We start from the raw sequence: 22,147 nt of genomic DNA, 5'->3' as shown, positions 1-22,147 counted from the left end.
AATGAGTAAAAATTGAGTAATATTGGAAATAGAGTGTGTATGCTAGCTCAAAACGTAAAAAGAGTTAAAAGGCATCATGAACTCACCTGACACGAGACACACAAATACGAGCTAGAGAACCCCTCAAACAACGCACTAATCTCTCAAACACATGTGGAGAATTCTCTGAGTACAAATCTTTTTGCCATTAATATTGTATGATCCCGCTAGTAAAATTTTGTTTTTGTTTTTAATTGTAGTTCATGAAGTTCAATAGTTTTGAATTCATTAATGCTCTTTCGGTTTTCTTTCAAGTTTATCTTCGATTTTGAGGTGAGTTTCTCACACCTCTTTTTAACGCTTTTACATTTTTTGGGGTTAGCATATGTATCCTACAAACTCAAAGCATTTACTATTTCGTTTACAAACTACAATTCATTACATGGACTTGTGTGTTTACTTGATTACTTGCTCGAATTTACTTACACGTGGTAGCGTCAATAAATATGATCATGCGCCCCGTTTTGCACTCAAGACCATTTTGTTATGAGTGGAAAAGGGCCTCACTATCCGAGTACGTTGATTGTTACCAACTGGAAAGAACCTTACTTGCCTGATTATCCGAGTACATTGGTTATTACCAACTTAAAAGGACTTTACTTGCTCGATTTACACTAGTTCATGGAATTGTGTGAACTCACCAACTATTTATTTAGTTGAAATTATTTTATATATATATGCTACATGTACCATTAGTAGAGGATGACACACGGAGAAGACACTAGACTTAGGCTATTTAAACAAAGTAACTTTCCTCTATGAAATAATATAAACACTCGGAAAGAAACATATATAAGAAATTCAACAATTTCCCTATGTGGGTATAAGAAATTCAACAATTTCCTTATCTGGGACCATGACCAGACCCGTTGATCATACATCGTACACCATCAATGAACTTACATCTTTCCTGCCTGATGACCTTTTTTATAATGTTCGTATTTGGCAACCTGGTCAACACCGCGCTGGACAGCCTACAACCAAAATTTTCAACATTCAAAAGTCAAGAACTTGTTAATAATAAATATATAAAAGAAAGTAAATTACTAAGTAATAATAAAGATTCATAATTCAGAAGATCCGTCATTCTTGGGGTCCCATCATGCATGACGCCTCCAAACACGGGTGACGGTTGGAAATGTTGAACCGTGTGTCGGGTTTGCAACGGTTCAACAAAAAGTGGCTCATGCATATCACCAATATCTGAGCTGGTTGGAAAATCTGACGGTTGACTTATTGGCCCGTTCGGTGGGTAAACCGCCAATGGCAGAACCGAGTGCACCTGCTTGCTTAGTGAGGCCCGCAAATGAGGTGCGGGTTGATTCCTGGATATACTGTTTGGTATACTATTTGATAAGTGCTTCGGTTGAAGAACAACCGGGACCACGGTCCCTCTTGCCCCAACTTGTGGGACCGTCGGGGATAACCCGTAGTTGGTTTTAGGTGGTGGCGGTGTTGTATCCACCGGGTTGGGCCCGTTACCGACATAAGTAACCAGTTGCATATTTTTCTCTTTTGATATTCCTTTCCGCTTACGTTTCGGTTGAGTGTCTGCTGGAATCGGAACTTCAGCCCGTCTGATCATTTCAACATGCGTTGCCACATCATTTTCTGGTGTTATTGGAGCAGCGTGCCCCGGTTTGAAAACCACACCCGTAAATGGGATGCTTGAGTTAGCAATCTTAACCGCGAGCAAGTAACCACCTTCAAAAGTTGCCTGGACAACACCGGTTACAACCTGCCCCATGCTGTCTTGAGTTGGATCGTTGGTATGGTCAACTCGAGGAGTGTTGTTAGTCAGTGGTGCAAAACCAGGCGGCAGGGGAACAGTCACATGTGAGCGGACTCTTTGGGCCTGTTTCTCACTTGGGTTGTTTCTTGAGGGGCCTCGTTTCGGCTGTTCCATATCGATTAGTGTTGCGTCGGCCCTTACTTCTTTGTTCACCGGGTCCATTTTCTGCAGTAAAGATGTTAAGAAATCGAACAATTTTATCCGTAAAAAAATAAACTAACTCAACCAAAAGATTACCAAATCTGAGTATCCAATTTCCATAAACAAAATGTCAAAGCAAACGTTAATATCGACATTTGTGAAACAGTATATCCAGCAAACGATCATAAATCATAAATATACATATAAACAATGATTGAAGTTGTCAATCTAAACTATGAATGAAGTAATCCAGTTATCTCAGTTAAAACATTTAACATGATTAATTAGTTAATAATAAGTCAGACTAAGGACTTTACCTCCTATAACGAGAATAAACAGATTCCGTTTGCGCATAGGAAAATAATATACAGAAGTTTACTTGTGATGTGCCGTGGCGTCGTAAGATTCAAGCAAGATTTTTGCACATTAATGATTATCAGGTCCTAGACTTCTATAAGCTGCATGTATGGTGTAAAGTATAACTGGTTTTGCTAATTATATTGACTAAATTTAAATTTAACATTGCAATTAACCAAGTATCAGTTGTTAATTATAAATTCAACATATGGATGCAGTATCATTCAGAAATCCGAATTGCCAGTTTAAATTTAACATTACAATTAACCAAGTATCAGTTCTAGGTTATAACGTGTTCTTGAACTTATTTTTATCATCATTTATAAATAACATTAAAATCCTACTAAATACAACCGCAACTAGATATAACCTGAATATCAACACGCAATCGAATTAAACATCAAGTGATTACAAACAAGCGCGTACAGTTTTATACTCTCACTGGAACATAAAACGGATTAAACACACACACAGAGAAATTAGTAATGCAAAATACCACAAATTAGAGCATAATCACTCACCTAGCAGGAAATAACGATAGATCGAGCTTCAAGATTCTTTCCTTCTATAGAGCGTTCAACTGTGAATCAATTAGCAAATTACAAGAACAATTAAACACGCGAATAATCATCAAAATTCAGAATCTTCGACTAGAAAACAAAATTCGCACTCACCTGGCGCCGATTTACGATCTATCAAGCTTCGATCAACCTTTGTTATATGGATCGTTAGTCTGTGCATCAGTTTATAAATTACACGTACAATTAGACATGGAATAATTATACAATTGCATGCAGATTCAATCGATATATGAACTGGAATTTCAACTGTAACTTGAGAGTTTAAATGATCGGTTGAGGAATTGACGGTGTGATTTGAAACCCTAGATTTTAGCATTGAGAGTGAGCAGACTGCGCAGGTGGTTTTTGAGATTAATACGACGTAGTCTTCATACACACATGTATGCAAGATTGTTAATGTAACAATTCAAAGCAATCCTTTGATATATTATCTATTGTTCTTGTTTACTACTAATACTCGTAATCAAACACTTAGGGGATTTCGCACCCTTTGAGTTTGTGATACCTGTAATGATCCATTCCAGGGACCTACATGCAGGTACTCAATCTCCAGAAAAAGAAAAAAAAAAGCTTTTGATGATGATGGCATAAACTACTCCCCGAATCCGAACACACCGGTTCGTGATGTCAATGACCCAGTTCAAGAATCTGTTCCGTGGTGGGTCTTCCAGCAAATGTTACTGAAGCTTATCGAGTGCCAAAGCCCAGAAAGAAGTGGTATAACATCGGCATAAATGCAAGCATTAGATACCGAAACTACCCGTACCACGTGACTCTCCCATTCTCAACTGCGAATGGCACAATGATAGCAAAACATGAGCTATTAGACGTGCGAATGGTGATCTTACCTACATGCACTACTTGGATATGCATTAATTGTGTCTCAACTTGACATGAATTACTTCAGAAGAATCATGGGTAGTGGAGCTAGTGAAGAAGAAGCTGGAGGGTTGGTTTAAGAGATTTTTAAGAAAAGAGTGGAAGGATAACTATGCCAATTTCAAGCTTAACAATGGGAGATCTTATTTGTATCCAACCGAAGTCGATCAGGCCACCGGCAAGAGAAGAAAGGTATGGAGGTACAAGATGTCAAAAGATCTAGGGAACCAATTTACCTTGGAGAGCCGTTCACGCCCAGCATGCTTTATGACTTTGTTGCCTGGGATTTCGACAACAACACTGGGGAAGTTGTCACTCATAGTGATACCATGCATACGCTCCGCTTTTTTACGAGCATGAGCTGTGTCTCAGCAAGGAGGACTTATTGGAGTTGTACAATTCTCCTTTGGCCATAGTTGAAGATGTTTGAAGGGACAAAACAGGCATGATAGTTAAGAAGTTCAACAAGTTTGTTCATTACCTTGTTGACAACCAACTGTTTGATTATGACTCCCCCTTTGAATACGTGACCGACAGAAGATGAAAGCTAAAGATAATACTAAAGACTAGAGGGAGAATGTTAGGCCCTATTTTGAAATGTAGTCTTTTGTATTATCTAGTTTATTCACAATGTATTTTACTATCTTTCGGTTTATGTTGTAATATGTTTGGGCTCGAGGCCATGTTTGTTGAGCCCATTGGGCCGGACAAAATAGAAAGCTAGCATGGCATGCCTTCACCTATAAAAGGTGAAGCATGCACATGCTGCAACTCTTATCTTAGCTTTTTCACAAACTCTCTCTTCTCCTCCTCTACCTTACCATTTTTGAAAATAACCAAACATTCACAAGATCCGAGATCTCGGTTGCACCCAAGCGATTTCTGATAGCTTGGTGTAAGGTTGATCTAAGAACATAGTTGTTTGATCCGTTCTAAGGACCTATAATAGAAAAATAAGTGATGTGGTGCTTATGTGGAGTTAAGAGGGGTTAGAGTATACCCCATATATGGCCTAACTTGTTCTTGAACTTATTTTTCTCATCATTTATTAATAACATTAAAAACCTACTAAATGCAACGGTAACTAGATAATCTAAATATCAACACACAATCGAATTAAACATAGAGTGATTACAAACAAATAGGCACAGTTTAAGCTTTTCAATGGAACATATTAAACACATTCACACAGAAATTAGTAATGCAAAATACCACAAACTAGAGCATAATCATGATTTGTGGTAATATATATTTTTCGTAGTCCAAACCAAACCAATTAAAAGATTTTTTTTATTTTTGTTTATTTATCTTTTTGATTTATTGTCCTTATTTATTGAAAAAAAACTATTCTTTTATGTATAAAAACTTAATATTAACTTCTAATACTTTCATTCCGGTGCAATTTAAAAGTTCAAGTTTCGTCACTGCTTGATAGATAGAAATCCAAATTAAAAATTAATGTTTACGTTGTGTTGTGTTGCGATTCTTGTGATTCGATAACAAAACTTTAAATTACGATCCTATAGCACACCTAATATACACATAAAAACCTGATGTTTTAAAGTTAAACTTGGCAAGCATATTGTTACCCAAAATTAAAATTAATGCTTTAGTGGTTTTGAAGTGTTATGATACAATGGCACTTTTGAGTAGAGAAATCCTAAATTAAAATTAATGCTTATGGGCGCTTCTGTGTTGCGACTATAGTTAAGTCCGAACAGGAAAGCAACAAAAGACATTTGAAATAGAATTTCGTAGTTTCTAATGAAGCATGAGTAGAGAAACAAAAATAAAAAATTCAATAAAAATACATATTTTACTAAATAAATAAGTTGGCTAATTAATAAATATTTTTTTATCAACTCTTTAAATTAAAGTGATAAAAACAATAAAATATAAAGACTGAAAATTAAAAAAAAAATAAAAAAATCTTACCATTTATAGTTTTAGTGGCCGAAAGAGCAAACAAAATTACACTAGTAGCTCGTTCTTTTTAAAATTTCATTATAGGTTGAATAAGCTATATATTATAAACATAGGAATGAAATAACAATTTACTTAAATAAAAATTTATATAATGGAATAAGTGGGGCTCACAAAAGCCCATAGATTCGGGCTACTTGTCCACATATATCATAATTTTTTTTTCCTTTTCCATCTTGTCTTTTCATGTACATCAGCACTAGCGGAGTCAGTTCGTCAATTTAGCAATGTTTATTTTCTTTTTCTTTTTCTTTTCTCATTTTTGAATGAAATTTATGTCTATAAAGGTTTCGTAAAGTATCTGTAAAGTTGTTATCTTTAGAATTTGTGAACTTCTAAAAAATATTTTAAATTTGATTAAAATCAGGACTGTATCCGAGGTTTTAAATAACTCAGCCGAGCTGAAATAAAAAGGTCGGTAGGCTTTAACGAATAACGAAATATAAACCTAATTTTTATAAACAACAATTAATGTTATAACAATAAATATAACAAAACTATAATATGAATGTAATACCCAAAGTTTTGCATCTTCGCGATACGCGAAGAATCCAGGATTTGCATCTTCGCGTGGACACGTGGCGATACCGTAGTGACACGTGGCAAGCCTACGCGGCAACTCAGCGAAGCTAGTGCACTTTCGCGATACGCGAAGCAGCTTCGCGATACGCGAAAATGCAAGAAAATTTCTATAAATAGGTCGGCCATGGGGTGGTCCTCACTCATCCAACTCACACTCCCAATCACACATTACCTCGATAAGTGTGCCACGACCCCGATATGTCGATATCCCGACAAGTCTTACCTTGAAATGCGTGCCATAACCCTACCTAAATACTCTCTCAACTTTCTTCCAAGTAGAAGTGCGGTCCAAGTAGAGCATAGGCATTTCGAGTAATAAGCCATTCAAGGTAGGGGTTCTACCGGTTATTATATTATAAATGGCTTAGACCCTAGTCGGGGATTTAGCCCGTACCTTGATTTTATAAAGTAAAAATAAGATTTCATAAAGTCGAGATTATAGATAAAATAATAGTTCTTTATTATATATAAAGAATTTACTAAATATTTCTTATGTTAAAAGAAATGTGAAAAGTATGTTTCTTCTCGAAGAAGAAACATAATTTATAAAAATGATTAACAAAAGTAAGGACTAGAGGTCCTTATATTTATAAAGAGATAAAATGCCAAGGTAAAGGTTACGTAATCGGACTAAAGGTCTAAAGCTAGATCGTTGATCTAGTACTTATAAAATGTTATTCTCGTACTATAGGTCCGAGGTAACGAGACAAATTGGTGAGAAACACCAACCAAGAAGAAAGGAGAATACGTCCAACTTTTTATAAAACAAAGTCTTGAATGTTTGCATGGGATTACATCCCTAAAACTTTATAAACAAAAGTAATGCTGGCCCTCAGGCTATTGTATACGTTTGTCTGGATCCTTACATATGTGGGTAGACGGTGGGCACACTGCACCACGCTTGCTAATGCCTCCGCCACGTTGGGCCGGACCTAAGTAATGTCCGAGAGGGGATTATCTCGTGTATATTGATAGTTGCTAAGACCTCGATGCTGCAGTATCGCTGAGAGGTTTCAAGTATAACTGGAGGTTTATAATAGTATATTTAACTTGGTTGTTTCCTAAACCACGATGGGCCGGGTCATAAGATACCAGAGGGGATAACTAAGTAACTTAAATGTTTTGTGTCAGCATGTTCACCAGCATGTGTTGCTGACGTATTTTATAACTGTTTTACAGGTAATGGAGAATAGGTGTTTGTAGAAGATGGATAGCCGTTATACGATCTGATGGCTTAATGGATGTTTTATTATTAAAATAATGTGAAACATGGTTTTGTAATCCAAACACTTCTGTACAAATTAACTGGTGTTTTAAAGTCCCGTCTTTCAAATATAATAATATTTTATTAAAAGTCTTCCGCTTTACAACCTTAAACTCTGATATATTTACAAAACAGGTACTAACATTGGGTGTCACGCCCAGGCCCTGAGCCGGGGTGTGACAAGTGTTGGTATTAGAGCCATTGATCTTAGCGAATTAGGTATATAAGTATACCTAAGCTTTGAACAGATATAAGTTTCAATATTTATTATTTTATTATATAAGGATAAGATAAGTTGGTATTCTTTCTTATCCCTTATCATTTTAATCTTTTCTATCCCTTATCATTTTTATCCTCATAGATGTCGATATTCAAAAAGATGATAGAATTCTTCTACGAAGAAATGAGACAAGCAGGCCATCTAGAGCCCATCGTTCCTCCCGATGGTCAAAGTGATGAATACTATGCTAACTTCTTCGACCAGGACAGACCCCTCACACTAGTGGTCCAATATGGGAATCAACCAATTCACTTCCCAGGCACGGAGCAAATTCCAATCAACATTCCAAGTGATCCGCCAACCCCAAGGAATCATCCTTCCAATAACATGGAGGTTAACGAACCAGCTAAGTCCAATCCCAAGAAGGGTACCCCAAGTTGGATGCAGATTTACTCTGACCCAAGAACCCTAGTTTACAACCCCATAGATTCTCCTCATTCTGTTTCAGGTCCATCAAGGAGACCCAAGATGAGAGTGATACAACCGAAGACCATTCGGATTGAGGTGAATCAAAGTAATGTGGAAGTTGAACCAGAAGAAGACCCGAAGGAGGAAGTTGAAGAGGAGTCGGAAGAAGAACCAGAAGAAGAATCGGAAGAAGAACCCGAAAGAAGGCATATGTCCAAGCACTCACAGGTAGTTTTCCACCCTTTACAGGTGTCGTTCCAACCATCTCGGAACAAGCTGAGGAAATCAGGCAGCAAGAGGAGGCTGCAGAAGTTTTTCACAACATGCAAGTTGAATCCAGTCCACCACCGCCGTATCCAAGAAACCATTATGATATAGTCATGATGGGGTATCGTGATCCACCGCCCGAGTACGGATATCCAAGTCTCATCCCTCAGTCCCAAGAAGAGCATTTGGATCGGGCACTGCATGAGACGGATGGATTGCGGAAAAAGTTGGCTACGGAGAGTAGCAAGAAGAAGAAAGTAGAGAAGAAGTTACTACACAAGTGTAGTAAGTTGAAGAAGATAATCAAGAAATACATGAAGGATTGAAGACTCGTTCTGTTGTGACCATACCGTTTGTACCTTGTTCTGTTGTGGTTCTATCGTTTGTTCCTTGTTCAGTTGTTGTAGTATAGGTGGTTTCTAGAATAAGTCTGTAGTATTTGTGATAATATTGTTGTTTCTCGAGTTCGTAGTAATAGGAGTTGTCATAATCTATTCTGTTTGTGAGATAAATAAAAACTTTTAAGTAATAAGTCAATTTCCTTATAATTTCAGAATGTCGAAACAAAGTAATCCATCCCAAAATAAGGAAGCTTCGAATGCTAAAAACAACGAATCGAAAACTGAGCCTGCTCAAGGAAACCATGAGCAGTTGATAACCAAAATGCAAGAAATGATCAATGCCATGAATACCTTATTACCCGCTATGAAAGAAAAATCTGTCCATCAAAGTGAAAACCGACAACCCAGTAAGTCTGTCAAATCCAAATCCCGTCCTAATCCTATCCCTCAAAACAAAGAAAGTGATCAGGGATCAACCAATGGTGAAAAGATCCACCAAACCTTTAAGAAAAAGTTACGAATCGAAGGTTGTTTGTTTAATGACTTTAAGAATTATGGACCGAAAGAGTTTTATGGCGACAAAGGAGCCATAGCCGCCATAAGATGGCTCAAAGAAATTGAATCAATTGTCATAATAAGCAAGTGTACTGAGGAGGAAAAGATTCAGTACACAACACGGATGTTTAGGGGGAAGCCCCTAGAGTGGTGGAACACTCTGTTGATGACAAGAGGTAGGAGAATCATGTACCAGTTGACGTGGGAAGAGTTTAAAGATCTGGTGTTATAGAAGTATTGTCCAATGCATGAGATTGACTTAATCCAAACCAAGTTTCTTAATCACAAAGTGGTCGGGTCTAATCTGAGAGACTACAATACCAAGTTCCAAGAATATTGTAGACTTGTGCCTCAGTTGGTAACACCCTAATCAAACAAGGTAACCCGCTACATATGGGGTTTACCGAGAGAGATAAGAGACATGGTAAGGTCTCATCTGCCGCAGACAGTTGAATCCGTCATGGAACTGGCTGGTTATTTGATGAACGGTTTGATCCACAACAAAGAGGAAGATAAGAAGGAATATTCAACAAATAACTAGAAGGGAAAGGAAAATAATTGTTTCAAAGGAAAAGATGTGGATAGGAGGAGAGGTGGTTTCAATTCCAACTACCCGTTGTGCAAGATTTGTTAGAGACATCACTCGAGTCGATGCCGGTTTGCAGTATCTTCATCCATCATCTGTGATTCATGCAAGAAGCCAGGACATGCCCCTGCTGATTGTTGGAAGAACAAGATGACTTGTTTCAACTGCAGGAGATGGGACATCTTAGCTTCGAATGTCCTAAAAAGAATGTTGCTGGGAGTGGAGGTGCTGGAGGGATCAGCACCAAGAATGAAGGAAAGAAGGGGAATGCTCGAGTCTTTGTACTCGATACCAAGAAGGCCGCAGACATACCGGAAACCATCACCGGTACGTTCTTAGTTAATAACGTTTACGCGAGAGTTTTATTTGATTCTGGTGCAAATCAGAGTTTTATAGATTATAAGTTTTGTAGTCTATTAAACGAACCTTTAAGGAAATTAAATGAAACTATAAACGTTGAGACGGCCAGTGGTGAGATAGTTAAAATTTCCGAGACCTTAGAAAATGGAAAGATCTTATTAGCAGGCTACGTCATACCTGTACAATTACTACCCATGACATTAGCAGGTTTTGATATAGTTCTAGGTATGGACTGGTTATCCGACAACCATGCCCGTATCATCTGCAATAAGAAAACCATAGAACTTTAAGCCCCTGACAAACGAACATTTCAAATCGCGGGCGATAAAGATGCTGGTCATGTTAGCATAATCTCCATGATAAAAGCTAACAAATGCTTAAATCAAGGATGTTTAGCATTTATGGCTTATGTAACGGAAGATGTAACATTTCGGATTTTTCAAATCGTATTCATTTATGTTTAACCCGACCCGGGAATATTTTGGATCACTATTATTAATCAAAAATCAAATCTTTATAAGTATTAAATTCCTAATGTTCACTTTAGGCCCTCACACTTTAAATAACGTTTAAATCCTAATGATTTCATCAAAAAGTGCATTTAAAGACCATACACCAAACTATAGGGACTAAACTTCTAAAAAATGAAACTTTCCGCTCCTAAACTCCGGAGCGCCGCGCGACAGGCTCCACTCCATGTGGCCGCGCAGCGTGGTGGCTGACCTGGTCAGAATCCCAACTCATTTTTCGTTCATTAACTCGTTTAAGGCATAAAATCATTTATTTTAGGCATGTTTGAGTGAATTAAGGTCCAAGTAAACATCATATAACTAAAATATCATTCCTAATTTGTTTCCCTCTGCCCAAGATCAGAACCTTACTAATATTTCATTGATTCTTTCCTTAAATCGCATATACTTGCTTAAACGGGCCAAAAAGCCTATAATTAGTTTGTTTTATGTTTTTCCTATATAAACAAGACCCAACCATCTGCTGTAAACTTTAATCAAACCCTAAAGATCATACTCCAGCCGTCCTACCTTCTGCCCAGCTCGTAAAACCTTCGGTTTTTGCCTCTTCGTTAATGATTCAAGACTTGTTCGTGGACTTTACTTGCTTTACGATCTTTGACTTCCGTTTCTCATCAATCCTTTCACTTTCCGGGTAAGTTGTAAACTATAAAATCGTTCATACATATTCCCTAGTCAATGACCTTCAATCAATTTTAGATTGAAGGGTATTGACTGGTCAATTGCTTTAAAACCCGAGAAGGGTAAAACAGTCAACAAGTTTGACTTTGCGTTTTCTCATGCTTCTGGTTGGATTCAACGTTCGGTCCAGAAGACTTTTATTCTCGTAACGTAATTTTAAGGGTTCTGACCAAAACCCGACTTCCGACTCAAAGTTCAGATTCTGGTCAGACTCGACTCGTTTAAACATTAAAATCAACATAACTAGAGTTCTACTCATCCGTTTGGATTGATTCCAGCGGGATTAAGTTCATTTTTATTTATAGTTTCATATCACAAAGTTTCAGATTCTGATCATTAATCTCGTTGGATGCGTATTGGACGACTCGCTTAAATCATTAGTTCGTTTATCGAATTTATTAATCACTTGCCTTCCGTCTAAGGTGAGTTTGATCATTCCCCTTTTTATACACTGTTTTCAAATGTTTTAGGGACATATGCATACTTACTCATATTTTCTATTCTATATATACACAAAATCGCAAACATAATCATTGTGTGATTATCAGTTGAATGCTATTTGCTAATTGCTACATGTTTAATTGTTTATTTGATAACGTTTCGGAGAGGTCCAACATATCCCCTTTTGCATAGGGTTTTCATTAGTATGATCATACGACCGTCTTAGTAACCGGAGCCCGATTCGCTTGGCGAAGGTAAACCGACAATTTAGTCATGGTAATCAATGCCCGATTCGCTTGGCAACAATTAATTGGCACACGAATATACTTGATTTTGGTTTGTTAAGGTTTGATTGATTATTACCACATAGATTGTTTTGCGCATTTATCATTTATTATTTATCAATTATATATATATATATATATATATATATTATTTGTTGTTTCAAAATTGGTGATCATCTCACTCAACATGTGTTGTTGATCAAACTCCATTTTCTACGCATATGCAGGTTGATTGAAGATTGAAGTTTGGACATTTAGAAAGACCTTAGGATTATAATGAAGAAAAACTTAAATTTAAATGGTTGTATCTATTTATTTGAATTGTATCGTTGTATTTGATTATTGTGTGTGTTATTTGAACAAAATAATCAATTAGATATTGTAATTTATATTTATGATAGTATCTTCGAGCTGTGAGCAATCGGATCACGCCCCGGCATTTCCGCCTTAGGTTGGGGTGTTACAGAAGAATCAAAACCGAAGGAAATCAAAGATGTTATCCGAATTTTCTGATGTCTTTCCGGAACTTCCAGGAATCCCACCCAATCGAGAAGTCGAATTCAGAATAGACTTAATGCCGGGAACAGCTCCAATAGCCAAATCCCCATATCGTTTGGCTCCGACGGAAATGAAGGAATTAAAGAAACAACTGGATGAGTTGTTAGAGAAATGGTTTATTCGTCCAAGTTCATCACCTTGGGGAGCTCCGATTTTATTCGTCAAGAAGAAAGATGGTTCCATGAGAATGTGTATCGATTACAGAGCCATGAATAAAGTAACTATTAAGAATCGATATCCGCTACCTAGAATTGACGACCTATTCGATCAATTGTAAGGAGCAAGTTTTTTTTCGAAAATAGATTTACGTTATGGATACCATCAGTTGAAAGTTCAAGAAGAAGATATTCCGAAAACGGCGTTTCGAACAAGGTACAGATATTATGAGTTCATTGTAATGCCATTTGGACTCACTAATGCCCCAGCCGCTTTTATGGACTTGATGAAGAAGAGTTTGTAAGCCTTATTTAGATAAATTTGTAATCGTATTCATTGACGATATACTTATTTATTCTAAATCGGAAGAAGATCACAAAGTTCATCTTAGAATCTTGCTTGAGATACTCCGAAACGAGAAGTTGTATGCCAAATTTCCCAAGTGCGAATTGTGGCTGTATGAAGTACAATTTCTTGGCCACGTTATCAATGCAAATGGAATTCAAGTGGACCCCGCAAAGATTGAAGCAATAGCTAAATGGGAGATTCCTAGATCGTCAACCGAGGTCCGAAGTTTCCTGGGTTTGGCTGGATATTATAGAAGATTCATCAAGAATTTCTCCTGTATAGCAGTTCCCTTAACTTCTGTAGGTTCCCAGCCGGATCTACATGAGATATCGCGTACTACGTAGGTGCGGAATCCCTACGTAAGACGTTACGAGTATAGAAAACAACACGAGCTAACACACGATACGATAACCAAACACACGTTGTATTCCAACCGTAAACACGTGATACTATGATCACCGGATACAAAACTCTCTGACTCGAATACACAAACTGTTAATCTTTTTCTTTTTAACTTTCTAAGCCGTAACCTAGTTTATATAATCACGACAACTTCGCCTGGCATGTTCAGGCGAAGTTGTCCCTAACTTCGCTTGACTAACAAGTTCGCCCATATAAGCGAACTTGTTAGTAACTTCGCTTACATACAAAACTCAAATCTAACAAACACGATTACAGACACTCGACAATGAACTACTGACATCATGCACCAACAGACTCCCCCTTGGCAGTAGCTTCATCTCTTTAGCTTCAAACACGTGTCTTGTAATCTTCAATCTTCTATCTTCAAGCATGCACTCCTTCTCGAACACAAACCGAGACCACTCTTTGATATTTCCTCGCTTCGTCTTTCCAAGCAGGAATATAAAATATCTTCTTGTCATTCAACACCTGCAAATCAGCTTGCGATAAGTTTACCAAGTGCATCGGATCGTACACTCTAAGCAGCTCTTGTTCATCTTCGTCTTCCATCACCGCCTCAGCTGTCTCACAATCTACAAACCACCACTTCAGGTCTTTAAGCACATCCTTGGGCATTAGCTTCATCGGTACTTCTTTCAAACACCGGATCGGTTTATACTTCATGACCATCCAAGGCTTTCCATCAGCTCTCAAACCTCTATCCTTGTCTTCAACAAGTTTTCCCTTTTGTGGCTTTAACAGCTCAAATTTCTTCTCTTTTATACTCTCTTTCCATACAATTTTCCCAATGACTCTAGCCATATTATCGTCACTTCTGTTTATCAATCCCAATCTGGCTAAGTCTTTCACTTCACATTCTGGCAGTGTATTCAACGATCTTAACATCCTTCTAAAGTACTGAACACCGTCATACCTTTTAATCACGAAGAGCCTCAACTGCTCATCATATATCCAGCAAATAATCCCTATCTTCGCTTCAGCATAGCCTTTAATGTTGTAACTCTTCTTAAACATTGTAGGGACCGCCGGTTTCTTCGTTTTGACGAACCACTGAGCATAGCCTTCTTTCCATCTAGGCTGCTCTTTCCATTCAGACTCATCATTCCCAATCTGTTGACTCATATCTACGTTCTCGACTTGCGGTATCTCATGCTCCACATTCTCCTCTACTATCTCTCCCTCTTCTATCTCTGTATCAATCACAATCTCTTCACCAATTTTCTCTATCATATCACTCGGTAGTACATCATCATCCCCAACCAAAACATCATCCATCTCCTCTACATCCACCACCACCACATCATCACCACCAGCTGCCGATGTCGACTCCCCCTGAGTTGTGTAAATTCCAAGAGCTTGATCAGTTCTTGGCAACTCACCACCTGCATCTTTCGATGCATTGGGATCATCGTCTCTATCATTTCGTCTCTTGGTCCTCAACTCGTCACCTTTACAGCTCGTCTCCCCCTGAGATGCCAAGAACTCCTTGAAAGCATCTATGATTTTTCCATGTTGTACCAGGAGATACGACTGCATCTGATTCTCTGTAACTAGGCGCTGAATAGCCTGGGTCTGGATAAGATTAATCCTTGACTGCTCTGCCACGACCCGTTCCGGTGCTGCTATTCGTTCTGAGTCTGATAGGGTTGCATCGAAATCGAACCTCATATGCGATAAATCGTGAGTGTACTGAGGAGGGATTTCCGATGTCACCGGGACCTCAGAAGTAGAAATAGACGTAACCGCAGGTGGTATCGTCACCGATAGCCCTGCAGTGGCCACAACTGTCGACTCTATAAATTGTGCCACGACCTCCGATGGAGTAACGGTCGGAGGCGGCAATGAAACGATCTCAGGAGCCTAAAGTTGGAAAGTAGTGGGTGGGAGGCCAAAAGTAGACGAGGTAGCCACCACGGGAACACCCGTAGCGCTTGGCCTTGTAACCTGTAGGGATGAGGGAACCATTGTCATACCGGATAGTGCTGGTGGAGTGAAACGTACCACCCTAGAGCTCTCACCGGCTCCTGATCCTGCACCTATCCGTTCCCTTCTTGACCTCCGGATCAACTGTTGAACCTCTTCCTCATAATCAGACTCGCTATCATCAACAGTTCTCTTTCTCTTCCCATGTAGTCTTTCTCGAGTTACCATAATCCTTCTTGCCTCTGCCACTTCATCATCAGAATCAGAGCCAGCCACCGTTGTAGCTGCCCTAGTAACATTCACAGTCGAAGCACGTTCAACCTGGACCTGTACGTTCTCCTCTGGATCCACCCGATCCATATCAAAGAAGCCTTGACCACCAAATTCTGCATCAAGGTCCACGTTCTCCTCCGGTGACACAACAGGAGCAGCAGGTATAGCTTGAGGTGCTCCTGCCTATTGTGGTGCCGGGTCCCTAAACTCGTCCCCTCGAGCAGGCACATACCCCGGGTTGATCAAGTACCCAAAGAGTGGAGTATGTCGAGGACGGAGCTCAGGTTTGCTCCTCGCACTGGAGGATCGACATTGGGCGAAGATCCGTTTGTTCACACTCTCAACGTATCGGATCGGACGGCGCTGAGGAAGCGTTGAAGCAACATGATTCAAAATCATTTGTAGGAATCTTGGATACATGATGAATCGCTCACGCGCCATCGCTCTTCGTTGACGATCAATCTCATAAAAGACCATCTGACTAAAGCTGAATCGCTTGTTGTAAGTCAGAGCAGTCATCGGTGACTGCTTGGTCGCGCCCATGCCATCAGTGCCCGCCTTTCTCCCTGACATGCAATCGATCATAACATGCATGAGAAAGCGCCACTGGTCAAGCAAAAAGCCTTTCCTCCTCTGTGTATCCCCCAAGGGACCAGAGTATCCCATCCTCAAAAACGCTCCATCACGGAAAGGAGCTACAAACTCGGTTGGGTCATCCCTTGTCTCGTTCCCAAATCGTAAAGCCGCCCGGATTTGTTCAGAAGAGAACTGAACAATATGATTGTTGACGGTTGTGCGCATCACCGGGGGCTCGACTCTACAGTCGTATTCCACTGTCTGCCAGAAATCCTCAATATTGGGCAAGGAAATTGGCAGAGTTGTTGTAATCGCGTGGAATATCCTCGAGCATAAAAGAAATGTGATGATTTCGCGGAAATCATCAACTCCGTTCACCTCCGGGCTAATGTTATGTACATGTTGTGACCCGGGAAGAACTGTCTCTGGTGATCACCTCCGTCATCACCGCCTGCACCACCTGCTCCAGCAACAGCAGCCATATCTGCAACAAACAGGTTAAGTTAGATAAACTTCAAAGCGAATCACAAGTTCGCCTGTTACCATGAGCGAAGTTGTGATCAATACTGTATAGGCGAAGTTAAAGGTGAGGCGAAGTTGGGAAACAACTTCGCTTCAACTTGAACTTCGTCTGATAATAGTTAAGTAAAATGGTCCAGGCGAAGTTACGGATAACTTCGCCTAATCACAACATCGCCTCATAAACTGTTTCAAAATCAATAATCAGGCGAAGTTAAACCTCAGGCGAAGTTACGGATAACTTCGCCTACACTGTAACTTCGCCGAATTTGAATCGGCAACAGTTATAGATTTTGAACGACGTGTAGATGATGATTTCGGAGATCGAGGACTCCGAAATACATGATTTTATGAAGTTTTAGACGTTCAAGTAGTTTACTATCACGTAAAAACATGTTTGAAATCGGGTGTTTAAGGTTTCGAAAGACGAGGTCGATAATCGAGTCGAAACGACCGATGATCAACCTCAAAAGCACTGATTATACGAAACTAGAAACCTTACACACCTTTAATCACAGATTGGAATCGAAAAAAAGAAACTCAGATGATCGATGATATAAGTTCGCCGGTTGACAGAGAGTTAAGTTCGCTGGGTTTTTGAAATTATGAAACTGTTTGACCTTTAAATTCCTTTATATAGGGTCAAAGTTAGTACAGGCGAAGTTATCGATAACTTCGCCTATTCCAGGCGAAGTTATCAACAAGTTCGCCTGCATTTACAAAACAAACCCCTACACTTTTAACAATTTTCAATAAAGTTTTAAAAACATCCTTTAAAGCGTTAAATGATACGATCAAGACCAAGTAACCAGGTATAAAATCAAACAATTACAAAAGTAACAAAAATTTGAAAAATTAAAGTACACGGGATCAAATTTCAGTCTCGACAGGGACTACCATGTTTTAGAAAAGATCCGAACAGGAATCATACCAATTTCGTGACTGTCACACAGATCCGTGTTCAGCTGTATTATGACATAAAGAAACAGGTTGTAAGCAGGTAATCTACTTAAAATGGTTTTCATCGTTTCTGTGATACGAGTTAGGTTCAATTAAGCTCAAAACTTAAGTGGGCAACAACTCAGAGATTATGATGCCTCCTATCTATTCTCAAGGCGTATTTGGCTTTCCCCAAGTCACCCCGAATTGACCTCGACCCGTAGTGTCTGATTAAGTAGTAATTACTCTTCGATCTTAGACTCTGCTTCCCGTTCACCTTCTTGTGTCTTGATTGATAATCATTATCATTATGAACTCTAGAATTTTTTTTTTTTAATCTAACATGTATATACACAACTTTAAGTAGAAAATAACTGCAAGTCCCGAATCTGGATCACTGCAGCGTCTTGACACGCTATCTTCACGGGAATCAGAACACTCACGGGCTCGTGTATGACTGGGTAATCGCTTTTCTGCCTATCATTCGGAAAGATATGTATGAAGACATGCACAACTCTTAAGGAGTTTCCACATAAATCGAGTAGATTTAGTTAGTATCACATCTACTTTTACGCACCATAAAAAGCTACCATGACATACAATGACTGTTCTAAAGTCTTTTAAGCCTAATAACTTCACTAGTTAAGCACACACAATTAGTATATCTATCACTTTCCAAGGTTAGATCAATTTTCTGTTAAACATAGTAAAGGAACTTCTTACGAAGTAGTAGACTTGAAAAATAATTTCATCTCCCGAAAAGAAAAATTTAACTTCTATCGCCCCGACCAAATCAAAGTCTTCAGGTTAACGGCTATCCCGAAGATCCAATGGATCAGCTGGACCGACCACATACTAGTATGTGTCCTTCTAACTAAGTATGATCGACTAATTTTCAGCGAAAGAATGAAAACTCATCATAAACCGCCCCGGTCACTTTCAGTCATCTGGTTAATGGCTATCCTCATATTCTACAAGTAGAAATATGGACCAAACATATCCGAAGACATGTCCTTCAAACTGAGGCAACCGACATAATTCTAAGCAATAGTGACGTTTTTTTTTTTAACCCAAACATATGACATGGTTACTCGGGATTGATCATCCCATTCAGCTCAACAAGGTTTTGAAATCTAGTTTTGTCAAACGCTTTCGTGAACAAGTCAGCGAAATTATCTAACGTGTCAACCTTTTCGAGCTCAATCAGCTTCTTCTCAGCACAATCCTGTATAAATGATGACGTATGTCAATATGTTTAGTTTTACTGTGCTTCACAGGATTGTTAGTTACTGAGATAGCAGCAGTGTTATCAATGCAAATAGGAGTAAGTGAGAAATTCAGACCATAATCGCGCAACTGTTGTTGAATCCAAAGAACCTGGGAGCAGCAGTTGGATGCTGCCATGTATTCTGCTTCACAGGTTGAAATTGCGACTGAGGTCTGCTTCTTGCATTGCCACGACACTAGTCTGCCACCAAGAAACTGACATCCACCAGTTGTAGACTTCCGACTCTGATTGCACCCTCCATAATCAGAATCTGTGTAAGCAACTAGCTCCAAGTCTCCTCCTCTCGAGTACCACAACCCCAGCTTCGGCTTGCCTTTGAGATACCGCAGTATCCTCTTCGCACCCTTCAAATGAGATTCTTTTGGGTTTGCCTAAAAGCGTGCACAAAGACAAACAGCAAACATTATTAAGGCCTAGAAGCAGTTAAGTACATTAAAGAACCTATAATTGCCCGATATTGGGTTGGGTCCACGTCTGCATCGTTGTCTGAATCAGCACCCAATTTGTGATTGACGCAGACTGGAGTATCATATGGAGTGCTGTCCTCCATCTTGAAGCGTTTGAGAACATCATGGACATACTTCATCTGATGAATGAACATCCCGTCTTTCTTTTGATCAACCTGCAATCCTAAAAAGAAAGTTAGTTCACCCATAGCACTCATTTCAAATCTCTTCTTCATGACGGCCTCAAACTCCTGACACATGGCGACCTTTGATGCAGCAAAGATAATGTCGTCCACGTAGACTTGCACCAGTAGGAAGTCGCTACCCTTTCTCTTGAAGAACAATGTGCTATCAATTTTACCTATTTCAAACTCATTCTCAAGCAAGTAATCTGATAAGGTTGAATACCAGGCATGAGGTGCCTGATGTAGTCCATACAGCGGTTTACTTAGCTTGTACACGTGATCGGGAAAGTCAGGGTCAGGAAAACCCGGAGGTTGCTCAACATACACAACCTCATCGACTTTACCGTTTAGAAACGCACTCTTCACATCCAACTGAAAGACCTTCATCTCCTTATGAGCAGCAAATGCCAAAAACAAACGAATGGCTTCCAATCTTGCTACAGGAGCAAACACCTCATTGTAATCAATCCCCTCTTGTTGATTAAAGCCTTTAACAACCAGCCTCGCCTTGTTCCTGATAACAATCCCTTTCTCATCTCTCTTACATTTGAAGACCCATTTTGTGCCTATCGCATGCACATTCCTTGGTTTTGCAACTAAGTTCCATACTTCCATTTTCTTAAACTGAGCTAACTCTTCTTGCATGGGTTTGACCCACGAGCTGTCCTTAAGAGCCATTTGATAGTTCTTTGGTTCAATCTGGCTGATAAAGCAGGTGTACAAGCACTCGTTGATTATGCCTGATTCTTTAATGCTTGTGTAAACACAGGTGTGCTCATTCAAGCTTTGTCTTGTTTGTACACCGGCGGACAGATCACCTATCACATTCTCCAAAGGATGATCTTTGTGAATTCTCGTAGTCGGAACCGAACCGACATTCAGATTATCTTCCAAGTTCGAAGATAGCTCATCAATGGGTGATTGATGTTGAGAGTGAAACGGATTGATGAATTCCTCTTCAGTAGAGGCAGCAGGGGTATTGACAGCATTTGACGAGGAAGGCTGACATTCATCATACTGTGGTCGTTGCACCAAAGTGTCTTCCTCATCGCATATCATCTTCGTAGCAATTCTTTCCTCAACTTCTGCAAAAACCAGATAAGGTATGTTAAAAGATTTAAAAGTCTATCATAGTCGAAAACCCCAGCGGGTCCCGAGCTTGGTTTTGGTGATTTGTAACTTGTGATATCAGTGTTACACACCACCTCAACCTTGCTGTTCGATGTATTAAAGACCCGTCTGTTGGGAGTCCCAACGAAGTATCCGACTAAGATTCCTTCGTCGGCTACTTCACCAAATTTAGAATTGGTCTTTAATATCGAACATGGGGACCCGAATGGTTCAAGACCACTCAAGTTTGGCTTTCTCCCATGCATAAGTTCATAACAGGTTTTATTTAATCTTTTAACAGTTAACACTCTATTAAGGATATAACAGGCTGTAGCAACAGCTTCAGCCCAGAACACCACGGGAAGTTTCGAATCAGCCAGCATAGTTCTGGCTCCTTCAATTAAGGTTCTGTTCTTCCTCTCAGCCACTCCATTTTGTTGCGGTGTATACGGTGCGCTGTATTGGTGTTCTATCCCCTTCTGTAAGCAGAAGATCTCCATCTCGTAGTTCTTGAACTCAGTTCCATTGTCACTCCTGATGAATTTAACCCGTTTCCCCATGATATTCTCCACCTTGGTAATCAAATTCTTTACCATCTGCACTGTTTCATCCTTTGACTTCAGGAAATATACCCAGGAATATCGTGAGAAATCATCAGTGATCACCAAGCAGTAAGATGTTCCTCCTAGACTTCTTACATTCACGGGACCGAAGAGATCCATGTGAAGTAATTCTAGGGTACTGAAAATTGAATTGACCTTCTTGGTGAGATGGGATTTCTTGTGTTGCTTTCCCTTTTTGCATGATAAACATTTGTCTTCAAAGTTGAAATTCTTCAAGGGAACACCCAGCACAAGCCCATTTTTGACAAGGTAGTTCATTTTCCGAAGATGAATGTGTCCCATCTCCCATGCCACAACTCGGACTCCGATTCAGTCGCTTTTGACAGAAGACACGATTCTTCTGTGGCCATCTCAGTCGATCTCATATCCATGATATACGTATTCTTCACTCTTGGAGCCTTCATAACAATCCAATCTTCTGGTATCTTA

At 39.4% G+C, this 22,147-nt stretch overlaps 1 protein-coding gene across 1 annotated transcript; it reads right to left on the bottom strand.

The window, feature by feature from the left end:
* Positions 1–1,086: 1,086 nt before the first annotated feature.
* Positions 1,087–1,993, bottom strand: LOC143595154 (uncharacterized; the record flags this gene model as incomplete). Its single annotated transcript, XM_077074261.1, has 1 exon — positions 1,087–1,993. A coding segment is annotated over exon 1 (907 nt), but the record flags the coding sequence as incomplete, so codon positions are not given.
* Between the last annotated feature and the right edge of the window lie 20,154 nt (positions 1,994–22,147).

Source organism: Bidens hawaiensis, unplaced genomic scaffold, assembly GCF_021521415.1.
Source record: "Bidens hawaiensis isolate Kalapana, Puna unplaced genomic scaffold, B.hawaiensis_p1.1 tig00044743_1, whole genome shotgun sequence".
Classification (NCBI taxonomy): Eukaryota; Viridiplantae; Streptophyta; class Magnoliopsida; order Asterales; family Asteraceae; genus Bidens; species Bidens hawaiensis.
The sequence above is the reverse complement of the archived record's forward strand: the minus strand, read 5'-3'. Positions and strand labels throughout refer to the sequence as shown.